The sequence below is a fragment of the Macaca mulatta genome, chromosome 4 (genome assembly GCF_049350105.2).
Source record: "Macaca mulatta isolate MMU2019108-1 chromosome 4, T2T-MMU8v2.0, whole genome shotgun sequence".
Classification (NCBI taxonomy): domain Eukaryota; kingdom Metazoa; phylum Chordata; class Mammalia; order Primates; family Cercopithecidae; genus Macaca; species Macaca mulatta.
The window spans coordinates 169,622,142-169,643,985 of record NC_133409.1 but is presented as its reverse complement, the minus strand read 5'-3'; the positions used below and the strand labels follow the sequence as shown (position 1 = coordinate 169,643,985).

The 21,844-nt window shown below is 46.8% G+C and overlaps 1 protein-coding gene across 1 annotated transcript in view; it reads right to left on the bottom strand.

Moving 5' to 3' along the window:
- Positions 1-17,906, bottom strand: part of GFOD1 (Gfo/Idh/MocA-like oxidoreductase domain containing 1) — a 124,906-nt gene extending 107,000 nt beyond the window's left edge. Inside the window, 1 exon segment of the mRNA NM_001266214.1 lies at positions 17,538-17,906. Within this exon segment, the coding sequence (NP_001253143.1) occupies positions 17,538-17,790 (253 nt within the window). The 5' untranslated portion in view covers positions 17,791-17,906.
- Positions 17,907-21,844: the final 3,938 nt, after the last annotated feature.

Here is a 21,844-nt window from a genome sequence, read left to right as displayed (position 1 = left end):
AAGGTTCCTGCAGGACAAAGAGGCCTGGCATCTATTTCCTTCCCCTCACCACCTTCCTGGGCCATCTACTAAGACCCTTTGCTTCTTGGTGCTTTGAGGAGGGAAAATGTCTTTCTTACCTCCCCCAGAGGATGGCTGAGAGGGTTAAGGAAGACGCTACCTGTGAGCAAAGGCAGAATTCCTGCCCTGGAATCACCCCACGGACCCCAGGTCCGTGCCATCTGCTACCTAAAGTCCTGTAATAAACCTGAGGGAAGGCGGGTGGAGCAGGGAGGGGCACTGTCATTTATCTCGTTGCTCAGTCCCTGTGTCTAATAAAGAATTTAGGAAACTTCCCACAGCACATCTTCTTCCCATTAATAATAGAGTCCTTACTAATAAATCCAGAAAGCAGCACCCAGACCTTGTTAAACCTCTACTAATTAGTTTTGAAACGTCCATAGCCCAATGTGGAGGCTATCAACACATTCCCAGGAGAAAATGAAACACACCCACAAGTTGGGGTTGCTCAAAAATCCATGTTTGGATCTCACATAAGTGACTGATTTGCCCATTGCTATATCCATTAATGCTGTCCAGTAGAACTGTCTGCAATGATGGAAATGTTCTATGTTGCACGGTCCAATATGGTAGCTACCAGTCAGCCACACGTGGCCTTTGAGTGCTTGAAATGTGGCTAGGACAACTGAGGAAACTGTATTAGTCTGTTTTCAAGCTGCTGATAAAGACATACCCAAGACTGGGAAGAAAAAGAGGTTTAATTGGACTTACAGTTCCACATGGCTGGGGAGGCCTCAGAATCATGGCGGGAGGTGAAAAGCACTTCTTACGTGGTGGCGGCAAGAGAAAATGATGAAGACACAAAAGTGGAAACCCCTGATAAACCCATCAGATCTTATGAGACTTATTCACCATCAACAGAATAGTACAGGAAAGACCAGCCCCCATGATTCAAGTACCTCCCCCAGGTCCCTTCCACAACACATGGGAATTCTGGGAGATAAATTCAAGTTGAGATTTTAGCGGGGACACAGCCAAACCACATCAAAACTGCATTTTTCATTTTATTTAGTTTTATGTAAATTTAAGCAGCCACATGTGGCTAATGGCTACCGTACTGCATAGCACAGACCCAGAGAGCATCTCTGGTATGTAGCTCACACTCAATAAATCTTTGTTCAAGGAAAAACATAAATGGACAGTTGTTCACCATAATAAGTTCTGATCAAATAGGATTCTCATATTTATTGAGTCCTCATTTTAAACAAAGCCCTGTTTAGGTCAACAACCTTCTGAGATGGGTACTTCTGTTATCCCAATTATACAGATAAGGAAACTGGGGCTTCAAATAGTTAAGTAAGGAGCCCACAGCCACATAGCACACGGCCAGCCAAGGATTGTGCCCATACACCCATTTCTGCATGCCTCCAGCTTTCTGTAGTCTGATGGGACAGCCTCTTCAAACTACCTTTTCCATTGACCAAAAAAATCCTTAAGGAGCATCACTTTACTTTCACCACAATGACATCAAATTAGTCAAGGAACTTTTCCTTTTGAAATAGAAAAAAATGAAGATAGACAATTGTTGTCACATCTAGGGATCTTTTAAAAGTCTAGCCAGAGCAGTAACTTCGCAAGGCTCTGTTGTCCGACTTCTGGGTCCCAAGTCAAGAGTTAACTATTCATTCCACCACTGTGGCCTCCCCCTCAAACCATCTCCCAAGATGGCAGACTACTCTGAGAGAGCCTCACAATCATCATGTCCACGAGCTCTCACCTCTGAATGCAGAGAGGTGAGAAAGGGAGGAGAAAGGGAGGTGAGAAAGGGATTTGAAACACCAGTGACCCAAATCCAGAGTTTGCAGCCCCTCCCACCATGAAAGATGGGAGAGGCATGTCCACATGTCATACGCAAATGTCCTTCTCCAAGGAGATTATTGCATCCTTGCTCATCTAGTAAATTATAGCTGCAGCCAGCCCTGACCCTTGCACCATCAGGGCTCAGTTATATAACAAGAGAACATGTGCTCCCACCACCATCAGATGTAAGCACCAAACCAGGGGCTGGGCACCCTTCAAGGCATCCTCTCCTCAGCTGACTCTGTTTACCATAGCATGCCCCTGACTCCATCACACACAGAGCTGTCTTGACAGCATTACTAGCTGAATCAACTTTTGCAGTTCTTCCCATGCCCTCTAAGGCGGCCATTTGGGCTCCTCTCAACAGGGTCCTTTCCAACACTCCAGCAAGCTGTTTGCCTTAACTGACCCCAGAGCTCTGTCATTTGTGGCTGTCACCACTTGAGATATGAAGGGAAAGATGCAACTGACACTTACTGCTGATGAAGAAAAGTATTTGTAGAATTTCAGACATTCTTAAACCATTCTAACTTTGCTCTAGGAGGTCAACTCAAGCCACACAGTTTATCTCGCAGAACCAGTGGTTCCTTGAGGAGGACTTTACATCACAGAGCCTCCCACGTCTTCCTTTTCAATTATTTAAATCCTACCCCCTCTTCTGGGCCCAGTTGAAGACCAACTCACTTTTTCCAAGAGGTCTTCCGGGACCCTTCCAGCTCTCAGAACACCCCTTTCCTCAGCTTTCAGGCAGCATCCACTCTCTGTAGTGCCACCTTCTCAGTAACCCACCAAAGAGGGGAAGGGCGTCTGGGACGAGTGGGGCCCCTCTCACTGGCCCCACTCATTTTATCTCTGACGTCAAGTTCATGTTCCCCACTCAACAAAACAAATATGCAGCAGTAAACTGGAAGCAATAATTCACCAGCTCTTAGAGGAAGCCCCTTCCAGGCCGTTGTGCTGCAAGTGTCTCATTCAAACACACAACACTTTTTATGAGGGGGATCCTGTTAAAACATTTTCTGCAGGCAGGCGCGGTGGCTCACACCTGTAATCCCAGCACTCTGGGAGGCCGAGGTGGGTGGATCACTGAGGTCGGGAGTTCAAGACCAGCCTGACCAACATGGAAAAATCCCGTCTCTACTAAAAATACAAAATTAGCTAGGTGTGGTGGTATATGCCTGTAATTCCAGCTACTCGGGAGGCTGAGGCAGGAGAATCGCTTGAACCTGGGAGGCGGAGGTTGCAGTGAGCCAAGATCGCACCACTGCACTCCGGCCTGGGTGACAAGAGCAAAACTCCATCTTGGGAAAAAATAATAAAATAAAATAAAATTTAAATTTAAATGCCATTTTTTTCCCTTTGCCTTAGTGCCTTTTGTAGACTGGCACGGGAAGCCTACCCAGGTGACTGACCCTTAATCCAATAATGGTTTTTGAGGGATTACTCAGCTGCCTCCAGCAAACTCTTCCTGGCATTGCAATATAACCATTCACTCTGCACTAAGTCATGTATCTCATTGCATTGCTCTGTGTTTGCCTGTGCACTCTTCTTTCAAGGACAAAGACTATGTCTTACTTGATAGGGCATTTCTCACCACAGCTAACATACTGCTACAGGGATTCAAAAGGCATTTACTAACTAAAAATAAATGAAAAAAAAACAAAAACAAAAAACCACTCTCCAGACACTAGGCAGAACAGGTGGTTAGAAAACCCTACTGGAAGACAATCTTCAAGTTGGAAACGCCCCTGGCAGAGGGTTCAGTGCATTCTCACAGCCCAGGGCAATGCCAGAGTCCCAGGCATGAGCACCCCCTCACCTGGTAGTCTTGCTCTTCTACTCCATGAACCATTTCAATGAATACTTGGCAAAATGAATTTTACTTGGGTTGGAGAAGTAGTTCTGCTGTACTAGTTCCAAAATCAAAAATAAGAGGAAGTATATGAAAACAACAACAAAAAAAAAACTCTACCCCTTCCCCAAGTGAAGTCTGCTACCTCAACAAAATCAGAAAATCACAAAACCAATGCTTACAAATCAATAAATGACAAACAACCCTATTTAAAAATGGGTATTAGATTTGAACAGTCATTTTATCAAAGAAAAATGTGACTGTCTAATAAACACATGAAAAGCTGTTCAACATCATTAATTGTTATTAACAAAATGCAAATCAAAGTCCTAACAAGATACTTCTACACACCAACTATAATGGCTATGATAAAAAAGACTGACAAGGCTGGGCATGGTGGCTCACACTTGTAATCCCAGCAGTTTGGGAGGCCGAGGTGGGTAGATCACTTGAGGTCAGGAGTTCGAGACCAGCCTGGCTGACATGGCAAAACCCCATCTCTACTAAAAATACAAAAATTAGGCCGGGTGCAGTGGCTCACGCCTGTAATCCCAGCACTTTGGTAGGCCAAGGCGGGCAGATCACGAGGTCAGGAGTTTGAGACCAGCCTGACCAACATGGTGAAACCCCATCTCTACTAAAAATACAAAAAAAAAAAAAAAAATTCAGCCGAGTTTGGTGGCAGGCGCCTGTAATCTCAGCTACTCAGGAGGCTGAGGCAGGAGAATTGCTTGAACCCTGGAGGTGAAAGCTGCAGTGAGCCAAGATCACACGATTGCACTCCAGCCTGGGTGACGGTGGAAGACTCTGTCTCAAAAATAATAATAATAATGATAATAATACAAAAATTAGCTGGGCATGGTGGCACACACCTGTCATCCCAGCTACTTGGGAGGCTGAGGCAGGAGAATCACTTGAACCCAGGAGACAGAGGTTGCAGGGAGCCAAGATCATGCCCCTGTACTCCAACCTGGGCAATGGAGTGAAACTGTCTCAAAAAAAGACTGACCATACCAAGTGTTGCTGATGATATCAGAAAATTAGAACTCTCCTACGTTGCTGGTGGGAATGTAATACGGTGCCACTGCTCTGGAAAACAGTTTGGTAGTTTCTTAAAAAGTTAAATATATACACACCATACAACTGAGCAATTTCAATCCCAGGTATTTAACCAAGAGAAATGAAAACATGGCTCCACAAGACTTATATGCAAATGGTCACAGCAGCATTATTAGCAATCACTAAATACCGGAAACAATACAAACATCCATCAGATGGTGAATGGATAAACAAAATGTGGTATGTCCACACAATGGAATATTACCCAGCAATAAAGATAAATGAACTTCTTATCCGTGCAACAACATGGCTGAACATCAAAAACATTATGCTAAGTAAAGGAACTCAAGCACAAATGACTCCATACTTCATGATTCCATTTAATTGAAAGTTCTAGGAAAGGGAAGCTACAGAGACAGAAAGTAGATTAGTAGTTACCTGGAGCCAGACAGAAGTGGGAGTGAGGATTGATTACAAATTGGCATGAGGAAACGTTTTAGTGTGTTGAAAATGTTCTAAATATATAAATGTACTAAAAGTAATGGAATCACTTACAATGGGTGAATCTTGCGAAATAAAAAGAATGGAGAATTGTATGGTATATATAGTTCAATAAAGCTATTTTTAAAAAAGTAGTGTTAAAACTACAAACCAACTTAATTGGAGCTTTAAAAATTTTGGAGAAATTTATAGTTTCAGTTTAAGGACATTAATCAAAGAAGCATCTTAATACTCTGAGGGCTATTAAAATTAGAGACTGGAAAATTTCTTTAAATCATAACATTTTAATGTAAAGTTATTTTCCTGCACTTTTTAATTGTCCACTGTAGGATATTAACAATTCTCAAGGAAGGTCTAAACCCCAAGGCATCCCAGACTCGCCCAAACCCTAGAATCAAAGAACTGTAGGTGGGTATAGAATTGCTCAGGGTGAAGTGTCACTGTGGCTCTCAGCGGTGTGACAGCCTCTTTCCCAACATTCTACCTAGCTCAAGTGTGAACCCAAAAGAACGAACGCTGGCTTTCCAGGTCTCCTGCTTTGAGGACAAGTGCTCAGAGGCCTGCTGCTCTCCTAGGGCCCCACACCCACCAGCTGAACTAACCAGAGCAGTTTCTCCACTGGAGCGTCTTCCAGGTGTCTCCTCTCTGAGCTTGTCTAGCCAGATGGCCTTGATCCAGGCAAAATCTGTATTAGTCGGGGGTTCTCCAGAGAAATAGAACCAATAGGGTGTGTGTGTGTGTGTGTGTGTGTGTGTGTGTGCATATATAGATAGAGAGATTTGTTTTAAGGAATTGGCTCACATAATTGTGGGGCTGGCAAGTCTAAAAGGTGCAGGACAGGCAGGCAGACAGGCAGGCTGGAGACCCAGGGAAGAGTTGATGTTGCAGTTTCCAGTAAAAAGGCAGTCTGAAGGCAGAAATCCATCTCCCTCAATCTTTTCCTGACTCCTGGCTCCTTCAAGCCCTTAAGACAGTACTTGAGCAGAAAGCGACTATGTCTCATGGCACTCTTGCGACCTGCTGCACGTGCTATCCAAGAGGCTCTTGGTAAAGGTCTGCAAACCTATCAAGACCATAGAACTCCATGCAGTTGGTCATGTTTATCTACTCTCCAACACACTCTTCAAAATATATATGTCTTAAATTTAATAATTTAATAATAATAATAACAACGTTGGTATTAATAGATCATCACATCTATTATTTCTTTTTTGCTATGGTTATTATCAAAGCAGTGAAATTCCAAGTGTGTAATTCACAAAGCAGATAAAAAACCTACACGATCAGGCCAGGTGTGGTGGCTCACTCCTATGAGCACTTTGGGAGGCCGAGGTGGGTGGATTACTTGAGGCCAGGAGTTCGAGACCAGCCTGGCCAATATGGTGACCCCATCTCTATCAAAAATACAAAAATTAGCCAGGCGTGGTGGCACATGCCTGTAGTCCCAGCTACTTGGGAGACTGAGGCACAGGAATCACTTGAACCTGGGAGGTGGAGGTTGTAGTGAGCTGAGATGGAGCCACTGCACTCCAGCCTGGGCAACAGAGTGAGAATCTATCTAAAAAACAAACAGAAAAAAAAAACAAAAACAAAAAATCAAAAAAAAAAACCCCTACCTACACAATCAAGAAATGTCTATATTTGGTTTTTTGTTTGTTGTTTTGTTTTGAGAAGGAGTTTTTTTCATTCTTGTTGCCCAGGCTAGAGTGCAATGGTGCAATCTCAGCTCACTGCAGCCTCCACCTCCGGGTTCAAGTGATTCTCCTGTCTCAGCCCCCCGAGTAGCTAGGATTACAGGTGCACGCCACCACCCCCTGCTAATTTTTGTATTTTTAGTAGAGATGGGGTTTCACCATGTTGGCCAGGCTGGTCTCGAACTCCTGACCTCAGATGATCCACTCACCTCAGCCTCCCAAAGTGCTGGGATTACAGGTGTGAGCCACCAGGCCCGGCCGAAAAGTCTACATTTGTTTTTTTTTTTGTTTTTTGTTTTTTGTTTTTTTGAGACGGAGTCTCGCTCTGTGCCCCAGGCTGGAGTGCAGTGGCGCAATTTCAGCTCACTGAAAGCTCCGCCTCCCAGGTTCACGCCATTCTCCTGCCTCAGCCTCCTGAGTAGCTGGGACTACAGGCGCCCGCCACCGCGCCCGGCTAATTTTTTGTATTTTTAGTAGAGACGGGGTTTCACCGTGTTAGCCAGGATGGTCTCGATCTCCTGACCTTGTGATCCGCCCGCCTCGGCCTCCCAAAGTGCTGGGATTACAGGCGTGAGCCACCGCGCCCGGCCAAAGTCTACATTTGTAACAACTTCCACTGTCTATATTCTTAGAATCAGCACTTTTTTTTGGAGAGTGCAGCCCAGATCAGAATGACTGCTCTTAACAATCCCTCCACCCCTCCAGCAGAGTGGTCTCAGCAGCATTTGGTGATGTATCCCCCACACTGTGGGTAACCACAGGAAAGACTGAGCCGGGAGAAAGCATCTGGTACAAGCAGGGAGAGCTGGGTGCGGGGGCAGGGCTGCACCTTTCAGGTGGTTGAACCTGTCATGTTCATATTTGGGAGTGCGTGTGGACAATTTTTCACCCACCACATGAGCCTGTGAAGCAGAGCAGGCTGGTGTAGAGAGGGGTGGATGAGGAAGCAGACACACGGAGAGAAGCAGAATAAAATTCAGAGGATTTCTGTTTTCCAGGTGTCTACTAAAGCCCCTGCTGCAGCCCTGTGCCTGCGTCATGTGGGACCCCCCCTAAGCACCCACACTGCAAGGGATAGTAAATCTTCACAGCAGCATGGTGAGCTCTTGGTAACCCCATCAGTACCTTTGAGTGATCACGTAGCTGTGAAGCAAGTATTGGAATCACAGCAAATATGACACCTGAAGCTTGGCTTAGGTACCGTCCCTTTACAAAAAAATTAAATACATTCTCTGAGTCTTGCAGGAAGGAATCATCTCTTCAAAAAATATTTTTAAAAAATCTTCAAAAGCACCATTTGGAAGAGGCTAAAGAACTACTCACTTAAAAATTTAATTTTTTTAAAAAAAGAACTCATTGCATCAGGGCAAAGTAAAAACTACTGTTTATTGAGCTTGATGCAGATAGCTGAGGGCAGCCACAGGGTAGGTCCTTATATTTTCCCTCTCATTTTAGTTGTCACACCAACCCTATATGATAGTATTAGCTGTGTGTTATTGGTAAGAAGACTGAGGCTCAGGAAGGATGGGTATGACTCCCAAAGTCACACAGTAGTAACCTGTCAACCTTTCCTTTCATTGATGAGTGTTATGAAGCACAACATCTTATATAATGATGCTCTTTACTGGGCTATGATTGCCCTGAATCAAATATATAATTAAGTGCCTGTATATTTCATTCTTGGTGAAACTCTTAAAACATGCTATTGACTTCCACTTTTTGTTGTTCTTCTTCCCCAGTTTAAGGTATCAAAATGAAGATATCAAAATGAAGATATCAAAATGGCTTCTTCATTTAGCTTCTTCTCACTCCAATGGAAACTTCTGCAGAATTGCACATTATCAAAGCCAGATATCATCAACAAAATAATCGTTCAACTGCACCTAATTTCAGTTAGATGAAATGAGATTGGTGAGGCTTGACTTCTCCCAACGATAAATAGAGTAATTTCTTTCATTTACGTAATGCCCAAGGGCTTCCTCGGCCCTACAACAAATTGATAGACCAAAAATCATTTCACTCAGTGCTCAGGGGCAGGAACCCAAAGAGAAATAGGCAATCACCTTTTTCACACAGTGTGGAGACAGGAATAGATCCAGAAGAGATCTCAAGCAAGAACTGGAAATGCAGGGTTTGCTAGGATGTCAGAATGTCTGCTGTCAAGTACATTGTGAGCATTATCTGCAGCCTTATTTCTACTGGTGTGGCAATGCTGGCTTGCAAAGACCTCTCTCAACCCCATTTCCTCTTCACTCCCTCACCCATGATCCTAGCAGCCCTCCTCAACATGAAGCAACTGCTGACACCATGAAGAAGGACAGAAAAGGGCCAATTGCTCCAGGTCCTCAGCTGATGATGCCAAACAAGTTGTGACAAGATCAGTGTGCAGCAAGATCAAAGCTCAAGGAAAACCTATGGCCTTACTCACCATCCCAAAGGAGCCTTGCACTCCCATGGAGAAGTTTCACCAAGAGAGTCTGCACTGCTGTCTCCAAATACAGGGATCGTGAAAACAGATGTCATCACATTCCACACAAGGCAACAGGCATTTCAGCACAGTTCCCCTGACAGGTTAATTACTCACAGCAGGGGATGTCTTCTGTTCCCAAAGGCAGAGAGCTATCTCATCTCTAGTGTCTGACTCTTCCAGCATCCACACTGCCTGAGGGCTGGATAGAAATTCTGAATCTCAGGTCCCACCCAGGAATCTGTTTTTTATTTTATTTTGAGACAGGGTCTTACTCTGTCACCCAGACTGGAGTGTAGTGGTATGATCTTGGCTCACTGCAGCCTTGACCTCCAGGCCTCAGGTGATCCTCCCACCTCAGTCTCCCAAGTAGCTGGGACTACAGGCATGCACCATCATGCCTGGCTAGAGACAGGATCTCACTATGTTGCCCAGGCTGATCTCGAGAGCTCAAGCAATCCTCCTGCCTTGGTCTCCCAAAGTGCTGGGATTATAGGCGTAAGCCACTGTGCCTGACCTGGAATCTGGTTTTTGATAAGATCCCCAGGTGATGCAACCACATCTGAAAGTTTGAGAGGCATTCAGCTACTGCATACAGGAGGATAAGAATATTATGTGTTAATTCACACATTCTGTTTAGAACCTTTTGCCTTCCCCCAGGCATACATGTATTCAATGAAAATGCATTCATTTGTCATTCAATAAATATTTATAGTGTGTCTTCTACGTGACTAAGTGTCTGGCACTGTCTAAGGGAGATAAGGGTACCCTGATGAACCAAGCAGACAAGGGTCCTACCTTCCAATAATGCACATTCTAGCTGGGGAAACAAATAGCAAGCAAGAAAACAACCAAGCAAATGAAAGAGATCATCACACACCGTGAAGAGTGTTACCAGGAAGAGAAAGAGGATGACAGAGGCAGGACTGAGGTTGGGGGAGAACCTTTTAATTGGGAGGGGAGGATCCAGAAAGGCCTCTTGCCCAAAGTAACATGTAAGCTGAGACCTGAAAGTAAAATGAGCTAGCCTTTCCAAAAAGTGAGGCAAGAACCTTCTGGGCAAAGGGATGAGCTGGTGCAAAGGCCAAGAGTCAGGAAAGAGATTGGCATCTGAGGAACAGAAAAGAGGCCAAGTGGCCGGAATAGAGAGAGTCCAGGAATGTGTGAAGCCATCCAAGAAGTGGAAGAGATGGACAAGGCAGGGCCATTTCAGGCCAAGAAAGTCATGGCAAGGAGCGTGGATGTTATTTCAGGTGCTATGGGAGCCACTGAAAGTGAAGAGTGACACCTTACACACACACACACACACACACACACGTGTGTGCACATGTGCTCACTTTCCCCATTGTACAGAGTAGACTGCATAAGAAACAAGACTGGACCCAGGCAGGTTGGCTTGGGCCTGTGCTGGCCTGGAGCCCCGCGCTGCTGGGGACACAAAGGTGAGTGAGGTTCCTTTGCCTTGGCTGTATCCTGACCATCAGGACGCTTGCTGGGAGAGGCAACAAGGAAATTGACAAAAAATACAGTGTCATTTTAGGTGCCAGTTAATGAGGCAATATCTTTGTTAAATGTAATCAGCATGTATTCTCTGACCAGCAGTTTACACATCTATCCCACAAACAGGCTGGCATGTGTGCAAAATGACATATGCTCAAGATTATTCATTACATGGTTGTATAAGCAAAAATTGGAAACAACCTGAATGTTGAGTAACAGGGAACTGCTTAAATAAACTTTGATGTATCCATACAATGAAACACTAGGTAGCCAAAAATAGGAACAATAATACTTTCACATTCAGAGTTTCATGTATTTGTGTATATGTAAAATATATGTATATATTATACATTATATAGACATATATATATGGCCTTGAATGGGAGACATAAACAACTGGTAATAACGATTGCCTCCTGTCCGAAGACAGGGACTGGGGGACATAAGGTCTTCCATGTGTACTTTTATAGCATTTGAAATTTGTACCGCATGAATATATAGGCAATTCAAAATAACTAAATAAAATTTAAATGTTAAATGAATGCCTTAAAATAGGTGCTGGGCAAGATGGCGGCACACAGTGTAGAGACGACAGAAGGGTATGTAGGGTGACGGGTTTCAGGGAGAGGAAGCGGTAACACTTGGGCTGAGTATTGAAGGCCAAACATGGAAGAAGACCTCAAGGGACAGGGGCGTTCCTGACAGAGACCCGGATATGTGCTCTAACAGGGCCCCTTCAAGGAAACCCCAGCAGTGTGGGGGCTCGCTGAAGCCCCTGGGTTCGGGAATGGCCACCAGGACGTGAGGCTGGGCATGTCATGCCAATCAGCTGGGGCTTTTCCTGAAACAGGAAACAATGATACGACCAGGTCTCTAGCACTCCAGCATACCTGGCAGCAGTGTGGATAGTGGCTAGAGGCAGGGTTGGGTGGGGTGGACTGGAACCTAAATCAAAACTACGTAAGGACCTGACTTCTATGGGGAACAGACACAGAGAGTTTCAGATGGCATCAACCAGGTTTGGGAACCGATTCCAGGACTGGGATGAAAAAGGAACAAAGGACAACTCCAACAGTCTCACCTAGGCTGCCATGATCTATGGCAGAGGAACAGGTACAGCTGATGGAAGAGGAAGAAATGACTCAGGGGGAGGTAGAGTGCTGGGTTCAAATCTCTAGCCAGGAGCAATGTGACTCAGGTCTCTGAATCTCAGTTGCTTCATTTGTGAAATGGAGTTAATATCTATCTTAGAGGATTATTTTAGTCATGAAATGAAATGCTTTATACACAGCACTTATCATGCTGCCTGGCACACAGTATGTACTTAAAAGAGGCAGCCTTGGACAGTGTAGACACTTGGTAGAAATGCCTCTATAACAGAGGAATGCCTCATTCACTAAGGTAGGAATTTCGAGGAAATTTTTAAAAATTAAAGGAGGATGATCAAGTGGGCTTCATCCAGGGGATGCAAAGGCTGGTTCAACATACGCAAATCAATAAACGTAATCCAGCATATAAAGAGAACCAAAGACAAAAACCACATGATTATCTCAATAGATGCAGAAAAAGCCTTTGACGAAATTCAACAGCCCTTCATGCTAAAAACTCTCAATAAATTCGGTATTGGTGGAACGTATCTCCAAACAATAAGAGCTATTTATGACAAACCCACAGCCAATATCATACTGAAAGGGCAAAAACTGGAAGCATTCCCTTTGAAAAGTGGCACAAGACAGGGATGCCCTCTCTCACCACTCCTATTCAACATAGTGTTGGAAGTTCTGGCTAGGGCAATCAGGCAAGAGAAAGAAATAAAGGGTATTCAGTTAGGAAAAGAAGTCAAATTGTCCCTCTTTGCAGATGACATGATTGTATATTTAGAAAACCCCATCGTCTCAGCCCAAAATCTCCTTAAGCTGATAAGCAACTTCAGCAAAGTCTCAGGATATAAAATTAACATGCAAAAATTCTTATACAGCAGTAACAGACAAACAGAGAGCGAAATCATGAATAAACTTCCATTCACAATTGCTTCAAAGAGAATAAAATACTTAGGAATCCAACTTACAAGGGATGTAAAGGACCTCTTCAAGGAGAACTACAAACCACTGCTCAGTGAAATAAAAGAGGACACAATGGCCGGGGGCGGTGGCTCAAGCCTGTAATCCCAGCACTTTGGGAGGCCGAGACGGGCGGATCATGAGCTCAGGAGATCGAGACCATCCTGGCTAACACGGTGAAACCCCGTCTCTACTAAAAATACAAGAAAATTAGCCGGGCGAGGTGGCGGGCGCCTGTAGTCCCAGCTACTCGGGAGGCTGAGGCAGGAGAATGGCGTGAACCCGGGGGAGCGGAGCTTGCAGTGAGCCGAGATCGCGCCACTGCACTCCAGCCTGGGGCACAGAGCAAGACTCCGTGTCAAAAAAAAAAAAAAAAAAGAGGACACAAACAAATGGAAGAACATACCATGCTCATGGATAGGAAGAATCAATATTGTGAAAATGGCCATACTGCCCAAGGTAATTTATAGATTCAATGCCATCCCCATCAAGCTACCAATGACTTTCTTCACAGAATTGGAAAAAACTGCTTTAAAGTTCATATGGAACCAAAAAAGAGCCCGCATTGCCAAGACAATCCTAAGTCAAAAGAACAAAGCTGGAGGCATCACGCTACCTGACTTCAAACTACACTGCAAGGCTACAGTAACCAAAACAGCATGGTACTGGTACCAAAACAGAGATATAGACCAATGGAACAGAACAGAGCCCTCAGAAATAACACCACACATCTACAGCCATCTGATCTTTGACAAACCTGAGAAAAACAAGAAATGGGGAAAGGATTCCCTGTTTAATAAATGGTGCTGGGAAAATTGGCTAGCCATAAGTAGAAAGCTGAAACTGGATCCTTTCCCTACTCCTTATACGAAAATTAATTCAAGATGGATTAGAGACTTAAATGTTAGACCTAATACCACAAAAACTCTAGAAGAAAACCTAGGTAATACCATTCAGGACATAGGCATGGGCAAGGACTTCATGTCTAAAACACCAAAAGCAATGGCAAGAAAAGCCAAAATTGACAAATGGGATCTAATTAAACTAAAGAGCTTCTGCACAGCAAAAGAAACTACCATCAGAGTGAACAGGCAACCTACAGAATGGGAGAAAATTTTTGCAATCTACTCATCTGACAAAGGGCTAATATCCAGAACCTACAAAGAACTCAAACAAATTTACAAGAAAAAAACAAACAACCCCATCAAAAAGTGGGCAAAGGATATGAACAGACATTTCTCAAAAGAAGACATTCATACAGCCAACAGACACATGAAAAAATGCTCGTCATCACTGGCCATCAGAGAAATGCAAATCAAAACAACAATGAGATACCATCTCACACCAGTTAGGATGGCAATCATTAAAAAGTCAGGAAACAACAGGTGCTGGAGAGGATGTGGAGAAATAGGAACACTTTTACACTGTTGGTGGGATTGTAAAATAGTTCAACCATTGTGGAACACAGTATGGCCATTCCTCAAGGACCTAGAACTAGAAATACCATATGACCCAGCCATCCCATTACTGGGTATATACCCAAAGGATTATAAATCATGCTGCTATAAAGACACATGCATACGTATGTTTATTGCAGCACTATTCACAATAGCAAAGACTTGGAATCAACCCAAATGTCCATCAGTGACAGACTGCATTAAGAAAATGTGGCACACATACACCATGGAATACTATGCAGCCATAAAAAAGGATGAGTTTGTGTCCTTTGTAGGGACATGGATGCAGGTGGAAACCATCATTCTCAGCAAACTATCACAAGAACAGAAAACCAAACACCACATGTTCTCACTCATAGGTGGGAACTGAACAATGAGATCACTTGGACTCGGGAAGGGGAACATCACACACCAGTGCCTATTATGGGGAGGGGGAGGGGAGAGGGATGGCATTGGGAGTTATACCTGATGTAAATGACAGGGGTGCTTACGAGTTGATGGGTGCAGCACACCAACATGGCACAAGTATACACACGTTATAAACCTGCACGTTGTGCACATGTACCCTAGAACTTAAAGTATAATAATAATAATAATAAATTAAAGGAGGACGTGTGTGATTCAATTGATCTTAAGTTTCTATTCACTGTGGTCCCTAGACCAGCCCCTTACTTTGACAGGCCTGTGACCAGTTATCAGTGTGGATCAAGAGTCACAGACCTGTCACCATTACTGGGCAAGCAAGCCAAAGTCCAGGACTTTGCTAAAAGGACAATTTACTCGGACAAGTCAGAGTCCAGGCAAACACTCGTATCTATACACTCCCAACAGCCAGACCAGCCTGGTAACTGTTTGGGGTTTTTCACTTCCTGTGTTGTATGTGTTGAACCTTCAATAGTGACTGTAAAGCAAACGAAGACGACCACCCCACTGTGCACTCGCAGGGGCAGCCTGCAAAAGAAGGAGTTAAAAAAAGAAAGAAGAAAGAAGCTCAAAACCTACCCTAAAAACATGAACAAAACCCTATTCTGTCATCACCATTATTCAACTAGGTCTATTATGCCTCTTATCATTGGCTTTGAAGAGATAACAGACATGTCTTGTTAATTAAAGAAAAGTCACAGGGATATTTGAAAAATAAGAACAGAAGAAGTATCCAGAAATGTCTAATTTGTGTCACATCTCTTGAAACCAGAGCCCCCAGATACTTTCATGGCCAACTTCCCAGAGACAGCCAGAAAACAAGGTCATCCTTGTTCCCCAAATCGCCACCCTCCTGCTCTAGGTTTGCTCTGTGGGTCTGTACCCAGGACAGGAACCACCATCTCTATGGTGGAGAAACGAAGTTACAACATGGTCTTTCAGATATGACCAGTCCTAAGCTCTCCAGTATACCCAGGGCTCATGAGGGACCAGTTTTGTACAAACTGCACCAATAGAATTATACCACAAGATGGTTATAAAATATTTAATATGCAAATAGCCAATGTAAACCAGGGAGTTATCCACCCAATACACATGTTCCATCAAACAGAAAATAAATATTGGCCAGACTCAATGGCATTCAGTTCAAGGCCAAAGAAACAGGCCACAAAGGGCAGACACTTAATAAAATTAACTGACAATTAAAACTGACAATGTGAGCAGCCTCCTTAGGAATTCCATCAGATGTCGCATCTGAGTCAACAGCCAAATGGCCTGATAAAAATGCCTTTCTATGGAGAGTTTCTACATTCTGTTCAGAGCTCTTCGAAGGCAGAATTAAAACACATATATATATTTCACCCACCCTGAATCCACACCTATTTTTAAAAAATAAAACAGTCTTTCCAAGACTACATAACTTCCGGTTGGTTTCTGGATGGTCTCTGTTCCTTGGCAGTTCCTCCCTTCTAATCTGTTCTACTATTCGCTTCATCTGGTTATAAGCTTTGTTCTTGTTATAAGCTTTGTGTTTTCCTCACCAATAGAAACTTCAGCTTTCAAAGGTGAGCTGCTAATTTTCTTGGAATTGTAAGATCAAGCAAGCTTCCTGGGATTGTTTTAGGTTATATGTAAGAACTGATGATGAACAAAACATGCCCTTCTCTTTCCCCTGAGCATGGGCTAAGAGGTTGCTACTCTGTGCTCAGAGATTGTTCAGACTGCCTGGGAGTTGAGGGGAGCAGGGACCAGATGGTGAGGCACCCTGAACTCATCTCCGGCCCCCGCGGGTCAACACTGTGCCTTCAGAAACTATTCCTGAAGGCGATTAGCGAGGGCCTTTTCTGATGCAAAGCGTCCATGCCTCTGGAGCTACTGCGCCCATCCCCGTAAAAATTTAAAATCGATTACTCCAAACTGTGGCAGAAGACATTTCCCGGAAGGCTGCATTCAAAAGTTAAAACCCCTGGTTTTATCAAATCAGTCTTTACTAACCTATGACGCTTCTGAAAACATTCTAAATCATCACCCCCATCCAACCACTCCCATCATCCTTGCCTCCAGCGCAGACGAAATAATTCCAGCCGATGGTCACACCTCCAATGTCACGCTAAACTAACTCACAGTAGAAAGAAACAAACGACCCCAACAGGGCGCCACAGTTGCTGAAGGGCAGGTCCTCTGTCGAACCCAAGAACCCCGAGACACGTGTGCGGCCCTTTATTCAGGCGTTTCTGGGCGCGCACTCGCGTCTCCCAGGCGCGCGCGCGCACACACACACACACACTCACACACACACGTACACGACACACACAGCTGAGGACTAACTTTCCTCTTCTTGCGGAGCACCCCATCCCCTGATATCGGCATCTGATCTTCCTAGTTCGGATCCCCGGAACACACTCCTCCTCCAGCCTGCCAGCCACACACGTGGGGAAGCGCGTCCAAGTGGTGCCAGGAGGCAGGAGGGAAGTGCAAAGGTGGGGAAGGCCCGGGACAAGGAAGGAGGGAGCTCTGAGTCGGATCTGGGATCTCAGATCCCTGGGGCAGCGTAGATGCAGGGTAAGCTTCTGGGACACGGAAAGGGAAAGGCAGCGGGGAAGGAACCCAGGGAAGGTTAAAGGGCGGGTGTGGGACGGAGGATTCAGGGTAGGGGTCGCTCACCTAGGGTTTTGACAGCGATCTGTCTGGTGAGAGGCGGCGGCAGGTTAATGCACACCAAGTCCACGTCCTGATGTAGCAGCACCTCATCAATGCGGCTAGTGTAGAAGGGGACACTCATCTCCTTGGCCAGCTCCTCCGCTTCTTCCTGCGTGCGGCCCCACAGCGCCTTCACCGCGAAGCCCTCGTCTTTTAGCAGCGGGATGATGACACGGGCCGTGAGGCTGGTGCCGAACACGCCCACCCCGGGAAGCATGGCTGCTCAGAGCCGCCTGGTTCTGCTTCTACTCGGATCTCCAGTCCAACACGCGCACACACCCACCTCCAGCTAGTCCTGCACCCGGCTCCTGCAGCCAATCTAGCCGCTGTGCGCCAGCCGCCGTGCACCGGGCAAGGCGCCCGGGTGCCCAGCGCGCACCGAGCTGCAGGCGGAGCAAGCTCGGGGCGCCTCAGTACGGTGACTGCGGCAGTGTCCGCCACGCGGGGCTTGCGTCCTTCCCGGAGTCGGCGACAGGGACCCCCCCAGGGCGCCGGAGGCTTCGAAGCCCCCTGGAGCCCCGGCTCAGGCGGCGTTCGGGCGGCAGCGCCAGTCCGCTGCGTGCGCCCAGCCAAGGCCGCTCCATGGCCGGCTCATCCCCGCGGCCGCGCCGCCGCAGCCCGGGACCGTCTCTCTCCCGCGTCGTTTGCGCAGCCGGCGAATCGCACACACAAACGTCTACACCCTGCCCCAGAGTCTGGGCACGGACCCGCTCCGCTGGGGAGTCTCCTTTATCCCTCGCCCTCCGCTCGGAATGAAATAATCCCGCGACCGCCAGGAGGCCGGCTAAGGATGCGGCCCGGAGCGCGCCGGACGGGGATCTCAAGCTGCAGCGCTGCAGCGGCTGCCACGACCCGGCGCCAGCCTCCTCATTTTGCTGCCATGTTCGCTCGCCTCGCGGCTCGGGCGGCCTCGGCCCCAGGCCGGCTCAGGCTCCGGGATCCCGCGGGGACGAGGGCGGAGTTGGCGAGTTTGGCTGTCAGCGGCCGGTGTTCCTGCACCGCCCTCACCGCAGCGCCGCGCGCCATTGGCCGCCGCGCGCCGCCCCCGCCCCCGCCGCCGCCAGCTCCGGGTGCGCGCTGCGCCGGGGCCCTGGGAGCCCAGCCCGGCTCCTCCCCGGCCCCGCCTCGCTCGCCTCCTGCCCCTCCGCTTCTTCCCTTTCTTTGCCCTCACCATCTTCTTCTCCTCCCTGCTTCACTCCAAACCCCGCCCCAAGCAAGCAAATAAATCTATCTAGGCAGGGCGCGCCCCAATAGGTTAGTCGCCTGTCCCTTGGAAGAGAGCAGTGGGCGCCTTGGCCTGGGGGCAGTGAGGGGACCCGGCGAGGTGCGAACAGCCGGTATTAACAACCTCGGTCCCCGGAGCGTTACCTGCGTGCTGAGCATCATACTGAAGCCTTTCCAGGCATTGTCCCTTTTAGTCCTCGCAGCAACCTAAGGTTATTGGAAACCCATTTTACCAGTGATGTAAATGAGTCCCAGTGAAGGCTAAGGGACTTGCGCAAGGTGACATATGTAAGCAACAGGCCTGCGATTGGAATCCAGGCCCCAGAGTCTGGGCATGGAACCGCAGACTTCTCCGGTCCCCTTCCAAGCTAGCCTGCTCCAATCGCGCGCCCCCGCTCCGGCCGCGCACGCACGGTTCAGCCGCCTTCTTCCCAGACAGTCCAGTCTTGGCGGGCTCCCATCTGCCTCCCACCTCCCCTGCCCCTAGGCCCGTGCCCGCCGCCGCGTAGAGGCTGTGGTCTGGACTGCCGCAGCGGCGCAGGGGTCTCCGAGGCCGCTGCGGCGCGTGCGTCTCGTGTCTAGGTTTCGAGACGGATATGTCGCCCTGGCCAGATGCCACGCCCGCTTCTTGCTTCGGCTCCTGTTGCCATCGCCACTTCCAGCAGCCTTTACTTCTCCCAGCTTGCCCCCACCTCGACCCCCCTGCACCCTTGTCAGGCCCTTGAGGGGGGACTGAGGGGAACTGGCCAAGGCTGGCCCCGCACCTCTGGAGCCGTGGGGACTCTGCGTCTGTCTGGTTTTCCACCATATCCTTGGCACCTGGCACACTGCCTGCCTGTATGTAGTAGGCCCTCAATAAACATTTGCTAAATAAATGAATGCATATTCATCGAATGCCCGCTTCGCACCCATTTGATGCCGGGAGCGGGGACTAAAAATTGAAAGGCACGTCTTCTAGCTGAAGGTCTTTGGAGAGGTCATGGGTCAGGTCATGTTCATCTCCTGTCTTCAGCACTGGGCTCAATGTCTGCCGCAACACGAGTGGAAAACGTGATACTTGCAAGCGTTTAAAACAACTTGTAACAACTGGCAGTGAGGCGGGGCGCGCGTGGAGAGAGCAGGATATCAAAAAAGCTGTGTGTGGCAATGCGGAGTGGAGGCTGACCTAGGGCATTAGAAGAAACGCACAAAGGACACGGTGCTGGGTGGCTGGCAGCAGCCTGGGGAGGACTGAGAGACAAAGGGGGTGTTGACCTCAACACTAACAGGCTTCTTTTGAGCAGGGGTTTTGTAAGAACCAAGGCAGGAACGCCTATCTGGGCACAGGAGCAGGCAGTGGTGTCGGACCCAAGGGACTGGATACATCACAGACTTGTCACATGTCAGAGAAGGCCAGGCTCTCAGGGAGCCGAGGATGTGCAGTAGCGGTCAGAGCACAGCCAGAGCCACTGGCGTTGACTTCTGGCTCTGCCATTTATTAGCTGTAGGACCTTGAGCAAATCACTTCTCTGCAGCATAGTTTCATCTGTAAAATGGGTGGGTAATAATGGTACATACCACAAGGGGTTTTAGAGGATTGGATTCATTAACATTTACAAAGTCCTGAGAATAAGGCATGGTACATAGTAAGTTCTATATAAATGTTAAATAAATAAATATAGAAAATGGGTCTGCTACCGATGTCATTTCTTGATGAGAGAGAACCTTGTACAGTGCAGCAATATCTAGCTAATAAGATGGAGTTTTGTTTGTGTTCTTTTAAAGGGAACTCTACCCCTAGCTTGAATGTGAATAAAATGGACCTTCTAAGCCTGCAGTCGTGGCTCACACCTATAATCCCACTGACTGGGGAAGCCTAACCAGGGGTATCGCTTAAGCCAGAAGTTCTAGACCACCTTGGGCAACATAACAAGACCCCATTTCCTAAAAATTAAAACATTCATTGGGCATGGTGGTGTGTTATGTGTCCATAGTCCCAGCTACTCGGGAGACTGAGGTGGGGTTGAGCCCAGGAGTTTAAGGCTGCAGTGGGCCTAGCCTTGATCATGCCACTGCACTCCAGCCTCAGCGACAGAGAGAGACCTTGTCTCTAAAAAAGAAAGAAAATAAAAGAGAACTTCCATCTATATAACATCAAAGAAAGTGATCACATTTTATTCTCATTAAAATTTGTAAATAAACATTATTATCTCCATTTCATAGAAGGCAAAACTACGTCCTGCTAGCAAGTCCAACTTAAAGGTTTAAAACAGAACATTTCATTTCCAACCTTACTCTCAAGCCATTCCTCCCTCAACAAATAAAATCATCAGTTTACCAGTTGGTCAAAAGCCTTGGAATCATCTGGTCTTCATATCCTTTATAGTCAACCATCAGCAAATCCTGTCTGCTCCACTTGCAGAATGCATGCAGAGTCTGCCCACCTCTCCCTACCATGGTTGGGGAGTCCAAGTCACCATCATCACTATCAGGACCACTGTCCTTACTGGTCTCCCTGCTTCCAGTGATGCCCCTCATAGTCCATAGATCCCATAAAAGATAAGTTGAATCATCTCCCATCATGCTTGGCACCTGCCAGTGAATTCCCATCTCACTTTGAATCAACTCCAAAGGCCTCAGCATGCCTGAAAGACTCTATCTGGCCTAACCCACAGCGCCTTGCATCTCATAGCCTATTGCATAGCGCACCATACCCTGCATTCCAGCACCCTGGCCTCTTTGCTATGCCGTTTACAGGCTGAGTTTGTTCTTGCCCCAGGGCCTTTGCACTTGCTGTTTCATCTGCCTGACACCTCATTCCCCCCCAACACACACACACACACACACACACACACACACACACACACACAAATCCATGGGGCTCTCTGCTCACATTGCTCAAGCCTCTGCTCAGACTGCCTGGCCTGACCATCTCCTCTAAAATGACACCTCTGTCATATTTCATCCCTTTGTCCAGCTTTATTTTTCTTTATACCTCCTGTCACTGCCTCACATTATATTATATGCCTGCCTATCTGTTTATCATTCATTTGCCTTGACAGGTTCCA